General features: G+C 43.3%; 1 protein-coding gene across 2 annotated transcripts in view; it reads left to right on the forward strand.

Moving 5' to 3' along the window:
• The window catches only part of LOC128690483 (uncharacterized), a 487473-nt gene that overhangs the window by 431255 nt on the left and 43673 nt on the right, over positions 1-12545 (forward strand). For both annotated transcript variants that reach the window (XM_070089605.1, XM_070089606.1), the window contains one exon: positions 9454-9619. In XM_070089605.1, the coding sequence (XP_069945706.1) occupies positions 9454-9619 (166 nt within the window). The remainder of the gene's footprint in view (positions 1-9453; positions 9620-12545) is intronic.

Below are 12545 nucleotides of genomic sequence, written 5' to 3' on the forward strand. Positions count from 1 at the left end.
TGATGTGAAAGTCCCACTCAAATCCAACCCCTCCCACTCATGTACTTATCCAACCTAAATTTGAAACTACCCAAAGTCCCAGCCTCAATAACCCAACTAGGTAGACTGTTCCACTCATCAACTACCCTATTTCCAAACCAATACTTTCCTATGTCCTTTCTAAATCTAAACTTATCTAATTTAAATCCATTACTGCGGGTTCTCTCTTGGAGAGACATCCTCAAGACCTTATTAATATCCCCTTTGTTAATACCTATCACAAACAGATCTACCTGGATAGAAGGTACGTGAGTGTTTATAGGATAAGTCAGGTTGAGAATGCTGGATCCCTTTGTTAATACCTATCACAAACAGATCTACCTGGATAGAAGGTACGTGAGTGTTTATAGGATAAGTCAGGTTGAGAATGCTGGATCAGGTGGAGAATGCTGCATGTGGCAATCTACCGAGTAGGGTCATAGAGTCTAATACCTTGGGTAGCTTTGGAAAGAGATTGGATAAGTATATGAGTAGACCTCGTGCAGTGTTCCTCCATTCTTATGTTCTTATGTGGGATAGCGATGAAGAAGTTTCTTGGCGAGAGCTTCAGCTATGTTATAGAAGCCGTTGTTCTGGTTGAAGTTGTTGGATATACAAATAAGTGACGATTCCAGGATTTTTTGGTATTGAGTGTTGTCTTCTTTGGCGATAAGTCTTGCGTTTCTGTAGTTGATTAAATGGTTGTGTGAATTTCGGTATTGAACACAGGCATTTCTTGAATCGTCAGATCTGCCTTCGTACTGGTGTTCTGAAATACGTGTTTGGAGGTCTTTGGATGTTTCGCCCACGTATAATTTGCTGCAGTCATTACAAGGGATTGTGTATACCCCTGCAGAGGACTGAAGCTTGCTCTCTCTATTACTGGTAATGTCCATGATGGTGGTGGATGTGGAGGTAGATACTTGGAATGAGGTATTGGAAAAGATGTTGGAAACGTGTTTGGCAATGGAGTTGGTGGGGAGGACTATGTATCTCTTCTCGGCAGTGTCTTCTCTGGGTGTGCTGAAGATGTTTAATGCCCGTCGTCTGCAGTCTCTGATGAAGTGATGAGGATAGTGAAGTTTAAAAAATACTTGTTCAATTTAGAAAATACTTGTTCAGTTTAGAGAGCATTCTTCCTCGAGGAACTCATTGCTGCAGATTCTGAGTGTGTGCAGGAAAAAGCTAATAATTACACTATGTTTAGTTTTGGTGTCGTGGTGAGAGCAGACGTGGAGAAGATAGTGTTGGTTGGTAGGTTTTCGATAGACTTTAAAACGAAGTTCATGGTCGTCTTTGCAGAGAAGAACATCAAGGAAAGGAAAAGTGTTGTTGACTTCTTCTAGTGTGAAATGGAACCATTTAATCAACTACAGAAACGCAAGACTTATCACCAGAGAAGACAACAATCAATACCGAAGATTCTTGGAATCATCACTTATCTGTATATCCAACAACTTCAACCAGAACAACGACTTTTGTAACATAGCTGAACCGCTTGCTAAGAAACTTCTTCATCGCTATTCCACATAAGAACATAAGAATGGAGGAACAATGCAGAAGGTCTACTCATATACTTATCCAATTTCGGTAGATTGTCACATGCAGCATTCTCCTCCTGACTTCATCCTATACTCACGTACCTTCCACCCAGGTAGATCTGTTTGTGACTTGATAAAGCTCACTGTGTGGACGAAACGTTGTCAATAAAGAATCACATTGTACTGCTTATGTGTTTATATTTTCATTGTGTCTCTATTTTATACCATTTATTTCCATGATGAACGTTTCTCGCCTACATTCCAAGGAATATAGTTTGGAGTACTTCATGCTTTCTCGTTAGTTCTCAACAGTTCACTCTCTATATGTCAGGCCCATGCTGGAGAAGGCAGCACCAGTATGGAACCCGAACCAGATTAAGCATGTCAACAAACTGAGAAAAGGTCGAAGGTTTGAAATGAAGGGTACGAACTGCGATGAAAGGATGAGGGAGATAAACTTGAGGACAGAAGAACTAGATATGATAATAATAACGACGTACAGAACACCGTGAGCAGTTGATAAGGTGGACAGGGACAGCTTGTTCATGAGGCGGGAAACAGGAATAAGAGGGCACAGCTTGAAGATGAAAATGCAGACACACAAGGCTGTTAGAAAGTATTTCTTCAGCCTCAGAGCAGTCAGGAAGAAGTATGACTTAGACAGTGGAGTGGTAAAGGCAGGATTCATGCATTACTTGAAGAAGAGGTATGGAAGCTCTGTATGACAGGAGAGGAATGAACCCAGTAGCTGTCGCCGAAGAAGTGGGGCCAGGGACCGAGTCTCGACCCCTGCAAACACATTTAGGTGAACACACACACACACACACACACACACACACACACACACACACACACACACACACACACACACACACACGGTCACTTGTGTATGTAACTCATGTTTCTCGCCTACATCAAGCCTCTTCTAATTTTTCAAAAAAAAAAAAAATTCTCCTTTTCTCTCGCAGTTCATAATCATTTTTCTGTGCTTTTCTTAATTTTCCCCTCTTTTCGTTCTTTTACCTTTGTTATTCTCTTTACGTTTACATTTTCGAATGCATGAAGAATGCTTCTTGTGACCCTCTTATTCTCTTAAAGGATTATACAGTTGCGCTCTCTCTCTCTCTCTCTCTCTCTCTCTCTCTCTCTCTCTCTCTCTCTCTCTCTCTCTCTCTCTCTCTCTCTCTCTCTTTCGTACCTCTCACTCGTTTTCTCTCGTTCTCAGCACTCCACTTCCCTCCCTGGCAATTTCGGCACCCAGCACCATCAGAGCACCCAGCATCCCTGACAACACACAGCATCCCTCACAGCACCCAGCATCCCTGACAACACACAGCATCCTTCACAGCACCCAGCATCCCTCACAGCACCCAGCATCCCTGACAACACACAGCATCCCTCACAGCACCCAGCATCCCTGACAACACACAGCATCCCTCACAGCACCCAGCATCCCTCACAGCACCCAGCATCCCTCTCAGCACTCAGTATCCCTGACAACACACAGCATCCCTCACAGCACCCAGCATCTCTGACAGCACACAGCATCCCTCACAGCACCCAGCATCCCTGACAACACACAGCATCCCTCACAGCACCCAGCATCCCTGATACACAGCATCCCTTACAGCACCCAGCATCCCTGATAACACCCAGCATTCCTCACAACACCCAACATCTCTTCTGGTAGCACCCACAACCCTCCTTCATGAGTCACAGCATCCCTCAGCCATCTCAGCACCCAGCATCCCTCTCAGCACTCAGTATCCTCTCATATAAATCACAGCATCCATCAACCCTCCCAGCAATCTCTACGATCAATCTCACGTATTTCCCAGCACTGAGCGTCCCTGTCCAGTGGTTGTATCTTCCGTCAGCCTTTACAAACACTTCAAAATATTTTTTCCAGTGTATTCATTTTAGGTAAAAACTTAAGCCGTTTCTAAAATATTTTTGTAACACTTCTCTATCGAGTCTGTTCGAGTCTTTATCATTTCTGCAGATTCCTCTTAATCTTCTCCCACTCCTTTCCCACCGCAGAGGTTTTCAATGATACTATTTTTGTCCCGTAAAAATATAAGAAATTTGATTCTTAGGAACCAGATGCTCCCTCTCATCCCATGCTCACGCTCACACACACACACACACACACACACACACACACACACACACAGGGTTGTTAGGAAGTATTTCTTCAAACATAAGAGTTGTCAGGAAGTGTAACAATCTGCTCCTGGAGCAGAGAGAGAGTGGACCTAGAAGCGATCAGCACAGACGCGGGGCCAGAAGCTGTGAATCGAACCCTGCAACCACAAGTAGGTGAGTACAGACACAAAGGTAAGGCTGAGTGGTAGTTTATGAATGGCATACGAGCAGAGGCTAAAACTGAGCCAAAACTCTTTTACAGTCACATCCAAAGAAATACAATAACAAAAGAGTGTAATACCAGATAATTCGACTCCAGAAAAAAATCAGAAGATCTCACCAGTAACGACAAAGAAGTTCGCGAAGTTTTGAACAAGTTAAAGAGGTGTTGTCACTGGAAACAGGACAATGCCACTGTATTGTACAACAGGAGGAGGTGAAAAAAAAAGTTTAAGTGAAAACTATACACTGAAAACAACTGGAGCTGGCAGGGGTGTCACCATGTATTCTCTGAGATGGAGCATAAGCACTGTCTGAACCTCTAGCAAGGATCTACAAGCCAATGGACACTGGACATTTGCCACGGTAGTATAAAACAGAGAATGTAGTTTCGGTACTAAAGAAAGGAGGCAGGAAGCGTTGAACTACAGACCGGCGTCACTGACATGCATGTTATGTTAGGTAAGGGAGAAGAAAATCAGGAGAGTGATAGAGCACTTGGAAGTGCTTTCATTCTGCATCAGATTCGTGATGAAGTTGTGACAACGTGATAGTAGTGAGACAGGGGACAGAGAGAGATGGATGGGTTGATCGCGCTTTCTTGGACTGCAAGAAGGCATTTGATAAAGAATCTCACTAGAGACTTTTGTAAAATCTGAAGTTGCAAGGAGGAATAACGGAGAATGTACTCTGGTAGATCAATTAGTAACTTAGTGGAAGGAAACAAAGAGTGATTTTTCAGGAAGAGAACAATCCTTGCCGGGTCCCACAAGGATTAGTTACTTGAATTCAACCTCAGAAAATACGTGGTTATGAAGATGAGGTAGACCCCAGAAAACCAGGCACAGAGTACAGACTCGGAGGACAGAGTCTACAGACCTCAAAGAGAAATACCTAGAAGTGAGCATATTGCTAAGCATATCACCGGAGGCACATATCAACTGAATAACCTCTGTAGTGAATACTAGTCTGGCAAATCTAAGAGTAGCCTTCAGGAATCTCTACAAAGAGTCATTCAATTTCTTTTATACAACATGTACCGGTCCTTCTTGGAGTATTCAGCACTAGCCCGAGGACAAACCTGATGAAACATGTTAGAAAACTTGACAAAGTGCAGAGGTACGCAAGGAGATTAATTCCTTAAGGGGTAATAGCTGTGAGGATAGGATAAGAGAACTGAATCTGACGACATATATATAGCCATTTGAGAGACGAGAAATAGGCACACAAGGGCAATATAATTGGAAATTACAGACTCAGGTTAATCATAGGAATGTCAGAAAGTACTTATTCAGCCTCAGGGTGATCAGGAAGTGGAATGACCAGGTTTAAGACCAGGTATGAAAAGGCCCATGAGACAAGTGGAAGTGAATCGGGAAGTTGAGAGGTAGAGTTATTAGCTGAGAATCAATCCCTACAACTACATATAGGCAAATACATAGAGGTAAGCACGCGCGCGCGCACACACACACACACACACACACACACACACACACACACACACACACACAACCTTAAATTTCCTTGTATTTACATTAGTAAGTACGTACAAGGACAGGGCGCTCTGAAAGGACAGAAAATTTGAAAAAATTCAGCATCCATGGCTGAGTGTCAGATCCTTCAGAAATAGACGGTGAAGTTGAAAAAGTGGCCACTGAAGTGGAAAATTAGCTTTCGCGTTCACAAGTGGTGAAAACGATGTTCTTTTTTTATATATGATAATCATAGGAAGGATTAATAAATGTTTGCATATAAAGTAGCTGAGAAAACACTTTTCGAAATTGAATGAAACGCAGCTAGATTTCCTGTTTCATGCACCCTCTGAGAGCCTATACTGAGATGTTTCGCCCGCGGAGGAAGATTTATCAGCCTAATACAGGGGCATAATTATTAAGGCTGATGTTGTCGCACTTGCCTGGGACTCACTAGCGAAAATAAATGAACCCATCTGGTGGGCCACAGATTAAGTAATGGAATCTCAGAAGTGGAAAAATGCAGCAGTTACAGAAGTGGTCACATGTGGGCAGGATCCCCTTGTGGAGGTAGGTTATGTCTATAAAGTGGACCCATCTGGTATGTACGGCCTACTTCCACTAGCGAGTCCCGTCCACGTGTGACACAGTCTGTAACTACTGTACCTTTCTGATGAAGCGTACACAGGAAGTTCTATAAGAAATGATACCCTACTGTTGTATATGTTTTTTTAGTCATCAACATGTGGACATTATTTCTACGATCTGAAAAAGGATGACACTTCTCGCTACTTTAGTAGGCTCGCTACTGTATCTCTCTCTCTCTCTCTCTCTCTCTCTCTCTCTCTCTCTCTCTCTGTCTCTCTCACGAGAGAGAGAGACAGACAGACAGGTCGAATAAGGCATGAGAAAAAAATTGTCTTCACTAGAACATAAGAATGGTGGAACAATGCATCAGGCCTACTGGCCCGTACTAGGCAGGTTATTCTCAAACCCGACCACTCCCACACGCCTATTCAGCAATGGATTGTTTTACAGGTGGTTGTTCCAACCAGTTCATGTTACCTCTTATTGTTAGTTGTGATTCTTTGGTAGCAAATATTTAAGTTCCCACAGTAATCCCGTTCAGGTAACCTCCCTCTCTCTGTCACTTTCTCTCACACCACTCCTCCTCTCTCTCATGGTACCACCACCCTTCCTTCACTTCCTCATGGTACCACCACCCCTCCTTCTCTCCCTCATGGTACCTCCACCCATCCTTCACTCCCTCATGGTACCACCACCATTCGTTCTCTCCCTCATGGCACCTCCACCCCTCCTTCACTCCCTCATGGTACCACCACCGCTCCTTCACTCCCTCATGGTACCTCCACCCCTCCTTCACTCCCTCATGGTACCACCACCGCTCCTTCACTCCCTCATGGTACCTCCACCCCTCCTTCACTCCCTCATGGTACCACCATCCCTCTTTCACTCCCTCATGGTACCACCACCCCTCCTTCACTCCCTCATGGTACCACCACCCCTCCTTCACTCTCTCATGCTACCACCACCCTTCCTTCACTCCCTCATGGAACCTCCACCCCTCCTCCGCTCCCACACGGTACCATATCTCGCCCTTCCTCGTGGTACCTGCCACACTTGCTATTCTTCCTCTCGGTAAATCCATCCAATCTTACATCCTGATGTAAACATGGATCACTTCTCTCTTCCACGGTGCCTCTCACTCCACATTCCACCCTCCCTGTGGTACCCTCCCTATACCACCCTCCCAGTACCACCTTCCTTGTGCCACCCTCCCTTACCTCCCTCACAGTATCCTCAGACTCTTCCACCTTCACAGTGCACACACTCCTTTATAGCTTCTCCAATAAACACACCAAAATCCTTCCTTCCTACTCACCTACATACACTCACACACTCTACCTCCCTACCCTCCCTCACTCAATCACCCCCTACTCCCTACCCTCCATCACTCTTCCACCCTCCCTCCGTACCCTCCAGTGTGCTATCACCCTCTCCCTACCCTCCCTATATCTTCATTACACTATCACCTCCCCACCACGCTTATCACCTCCCCACTACACTATCACCTCCCCACTACACTATCACCTCCCCACTACACTATCACCTCCCCACCACACTATCGCCTCTCCACTACACTATCACCTCTTCACCACACTATCACCTCTACACCACACTATCACCTCTCCACCGCAACATCACCTCTCCACCACAACATCACCTCTCCACCACAACATCACCTCTCCATCACAACATCACCTCTCCACCACAACATCACCTCTCCCTTACACTATTACTTCTCCGCTACACTATCACCTCCCCACTACACTATCACCTCTACACCACACTATCATCTCACCACTGCACTATCACCTCCCCACTACACTCACCTCTCCACTACACAATCACGTCTCAACTACACTATCCCCTCCCACTACCCTGTCACCTCTCCACTGTACTATCACCTCTCCACTGTACTATCACTTCTCTACTACACTATCACCTCTCCACTACACTATCGCCTCTCCACTAAAGTATCACTGCCCCCTACACTGTCACCTCCCCACTACACTATCACCTCCCTACTACACTATCACCTCTCCACTACACTATCATCTCCCCACTACACTATCATCTCTCCACTACACTATCGCCTCTGGTATAAACCTTGGTAATAAATACCGACAAGTTGGTTTAGAAAGACACGTAAGCAAACACTATAACATATTTATTAGAAAACGTTTCGGTCCTGGGACCTTGATCACTTCTATGTAATAGAGTTTGCTTACGTGTCTTTCTAAACCAACTATCGCCTCTCCACTAAAGTATCACCGCCCCCCTCTGCACTGTCACCTGCCCACTACACTATCACCTGCCCACTACACTATCACCTGCCCACTACACTATCACCTCCCCACTTCACTATCACTTCCCCACTTCACTATCACCTGGCCACTACACTATCACCTCCTCACTTCACTATCACCTCCCAACTTCACTATCACCTCCCCACTAACAAGGTACTGATTCACTCACCTGACTATTTTTGGCCACCATCTACTTCACAGGCACTTTGTGGGCACAAACCTGGCATCTAACCTGGTATTTATAACTGCCCTGGCAATAATCTTGACACTGACCATTGCCCTGGCACTAACCTGTACCCTGGCACTAACCACTGCCATGGTACTAGCCTCATCCGTGCACTAACCTCACCCATGAGTTAATCTCACCCATGCACTAGCCCCACCCATACACTAATCTCACCCATGCACCAACCTTACCCATGAATTAACCTCTCCCATGCACTAACCTTACCCATGCACTGACCTTACCCATGCACTGACCTTACCCATGCACTAACCTTACCCATGAACTAACTTTACCCAGCCATTAACGTTACCCATGCATTAACCACGGCCCATGCACTAACGCTACCCATGCGCTAATTTCACTAGTGCACTAATCTCACTCGTGCACTAACCTCACCCGTGCACTACCCTCACCCGTGCACTAACCTTACCCATGAACTAAGCTTACATTAACCACTACAATATACAGTACCCAGGTCCCTCTAAGTAACTGCTATATTTATCACTATCCGCTACTCTAGCACTGACCACTTACCAGCAATGTTCACTAATTAGCACCATGGCATTATCCAGGACCTTGGCATTATCTAGTTCACTGGCACTAAGTTCTTGAACTTGCACTAAGTACTACAATGGTACTAATCATTACTCTGGCACTATGAAACATTGTGGCACTGACTGTCTTCCCCTGAGTACCATCTGTCACAATCTTCCTCTCTGCACCACCTGGCACTATCTTCCCCTGAGCACCACCTGGCACTATCTTCCCCTGAGTACCATCTGTCACAATCTTCCCCTGAGTACCATCTGTCACAATCATCCCTTGAGTACCACCTGGCACTATATTCCCCTGAGTACCACCTGTCACTATTTTCCTCTAAGTACCACCTGTCACTATCTTCCCCTGAGTGCCACTGTCACTGACCATCTTCCCCTGGACAGGTTATAGACTACGAGGGACGAGGAGGAGTGACGGTACACACCCAGACGGGCCGCGACACTGTCAGTCACTTGCTGGTCAAAGAGGCAGGACCTGGAGACTCCGGCAAGTACACCTGTAGTCCATCCAACGGCGAAGATGCCTCCGTTAACCTTCACGTTCTCAATGGTAAGTATTCTTTAAACGGCGAGTCTTCTATCAAAGGTGAGTCACCGTTCATTTGTAACAGCAGGTACTCCTAACAACGGTGAGTAACAGCGGTGAGTCTCCTCTCAATGGTGAGTCTCTTCCCAATGATGAATTACAATGGTGAATCACGAAGATGAGTTTCCCCACAAGTCACAAGAGTAAGAACGGTGAGTCACAATAGCAGTACACAATGGTGAGTCAACATTCTACAATAGCAAGAGAAAATAACTCGAGATTAAGAATTCCCTCGTTTTAACACTAATTTTTGTGTTTTATATAGAAAACCAAACGTCTCTTTTGCCCCTATCCACACTGCCAGTGCTGTGTATATTCCTGGTACCAGGATGATAAATTAGACACATGTGCAATTCTTGGGTATCTTTATTGAGGAAACGTTTCGCCACACAGTGGCTTCATCAGTCCATACAAAGGAGAATCTTGAAGAACAGGAGGAGAATGAGGTAATCAGTCCCTCAACCTTGAGTCGATGTGGTCAGTCCATCAATCTTGAATAGAATACGGCATACGTGCTGAGAAGGAGCTTATAAACCGTTGGCAGGAGAGGTGAAGCAGTCATAGGTCGTGTAACATTTGTTCAATGTTGAAGTAGGTCGTGCCCAAGAATTAGGCAAGCGAAGAATTCCCAAGTATTAAGATCCCAAGAATTTGCAGTGTCTGACAGGTTTGTAGATGAATGGTTCAGAGAACCGACATGTTGATAAATTAGACACATGTGCAACTCTTGGGTATCTTTATTGAGGAAACGTTTCGCCACACGTTTCCTCAATAAAGATACCCAAGAATTGCACATGTGTCTAATTTATCAACATGTCGGTTCTATGAACCATTCATCTACAAACCTGGTACCAGGAGCTGAGTATGCGATGCTGACACTATGAAGGGAGAACTGAAGTTATATTATCCACCTGGAGGTGGACCTTAAGTTTACTTATGTATATTTTATATAGTTTATTATTTTTACTGGGAAATAATCTCTCTCTCTCTCTCTCTCTCTCTCTCTCTCTCTCTCTCTCTTTTTCCTCCCTCCCTCCCTCCTACCTACTCTAGCCTGAGCCTCACTATCCTCATAAAACCTCTTAACTAGTATTATATATATATATATATATATATATATATATATATATATATATATATATATATATATATATATATATATATTTATATTTATATATATATAGATATTTAAAAATTACAGAAAACCTACAAATAACTGTTCCTATGTCCACTATTATTCCTCGCATCAAGATAGAGTCAAACTGTCTGTTTTCTCATCAATGTTTTTGAGAGCTTTACGAATTTGTAGTCCTGAGTTCATAGATGAGGAAATATCCAAAATTTATGAAATAGGTAATGATTTAAAATACCCAAGAAATGTAATTGATAAATCTTTTAAAATTGCTAGAAATACTTTTTACAATCCAAAAAGGGACAACCAGCCTTATTCAACTAAAAATATGTTGGTTCTCCCTTACCATGAAAACTTGGTTGATATGCCTTCTCTTCTTAAGACTTTTAATATTAAAGTTGTATTCAAAAATCTTGATACAGTAAAAAAAACTTTTGATAAAGAATTCCCCCCAAAATGCTGATGGATGTGTCTATAAGATTCCTTGTAAAATTTGCGATAAAGTTTATTAGGGTCAAACTGGTAAAAATCTCGAACTAAGATTAAAACAACATAAATATAGCATTAGAACTGGACAAGATTCCAATGCTCTATTTATTCATGTAAGAGATTTTAACCATCCAATTGATTTTCAAAAAGTTGAGAAAGTTGTATCAAGCAAGTCCATGGTCGACATTGATGAGAAAACAGACAGTTTGACTCTATCTTGATGCGAGGAATAATAGTGGACATAGGAACAGTTATTTGTAGGTTTTCTGTAAATTTTAAATTTGAATTCATTATTACCCTTAATAATTAAAACATCTAGAAAAGGCAATGAGTTATTTTCTTCAAACTCAACAGTAAAGTTTATAGAATGGGCTAAGCTATTTAATTTTCCAAGGAAATGGTGTATATCTACATTTTTGGGCATAAGACACAAAAATATAAGAACATAAGAACATAAGAACATAAGAACGAAGGAACACTGCAGAAGGCCTACTGGCCCATGCGAGGCAGGTCCAAGTCTCCTACAGGCTTAAGCCAATGCACCCAACCTAGTCAGGTCAGGTCACATTGACTTAAGGGAGGAACACGGCAACCGACCTGGTAGCACAAGCTATCAGGTCTAACTCACACCCACCCACATCCACTCATGTATTTATCCAACCTATTTTTAAAGCTACACAACGTTCTGGCCTCTATAACGGTACTTGGGAGTTTGTTCCACTCATCCACAACTCTATTACCAAACCAGTACTTTCCTATATCCTTCCTGAATCTGAATTTTTCCAACTTAAAACCATTGCTGCGAGTCCTGTCTAGGCTAGATATTTTCAGCACACTATTTACATCCCCTTTATTTATTCCTGTCTTCCATTTATACACCTCAATCATATCCCCCCTAATTCTACGTCTTTCTAGAGAGTGCAGATTCAGGGCCCTTAGTCTATCCTCATAGGGAAGGTTTCTGATACATGGGATCAACTTTGTCATCCTCCTTTGTACATTTTCCAGAGAATTTATATCCATTCTGTAATAAGGTGACCAAAACTGTGCAGCATAATCTAAATGAGGCCTAACCAAGGATGTATAGAGTTGAAGAACAACCTGAGGACTCCTATTATTTATGCTTCTTGATATGAAGCCAAGGATTCTATTAGCTTTATTGCGAACACTTATGCACTGTTGTCTTGGTTTCAGATTACTGCTAACCAGAACTCCTAAATCTTTTTCGCAATCCGTAATATTAAGATCTACATTATTTAGTTTATATGT

The sequence above is a fragment of the Cherax quadricarinatus genome, chromosome 29 (genome assembly GCF_038502225.1).
Source record: "Cherax quadricarinatus isolate ZL_2023a chromosome 29, ASM3850222v1, whole genome shotgun sequence".
Lineage (NCBI taxonomy): Eukaryota > Metazoa > Arthropoda > Malacostraca > Decapoda > Parastacidae > Cherax > Cherax quadricarinatus.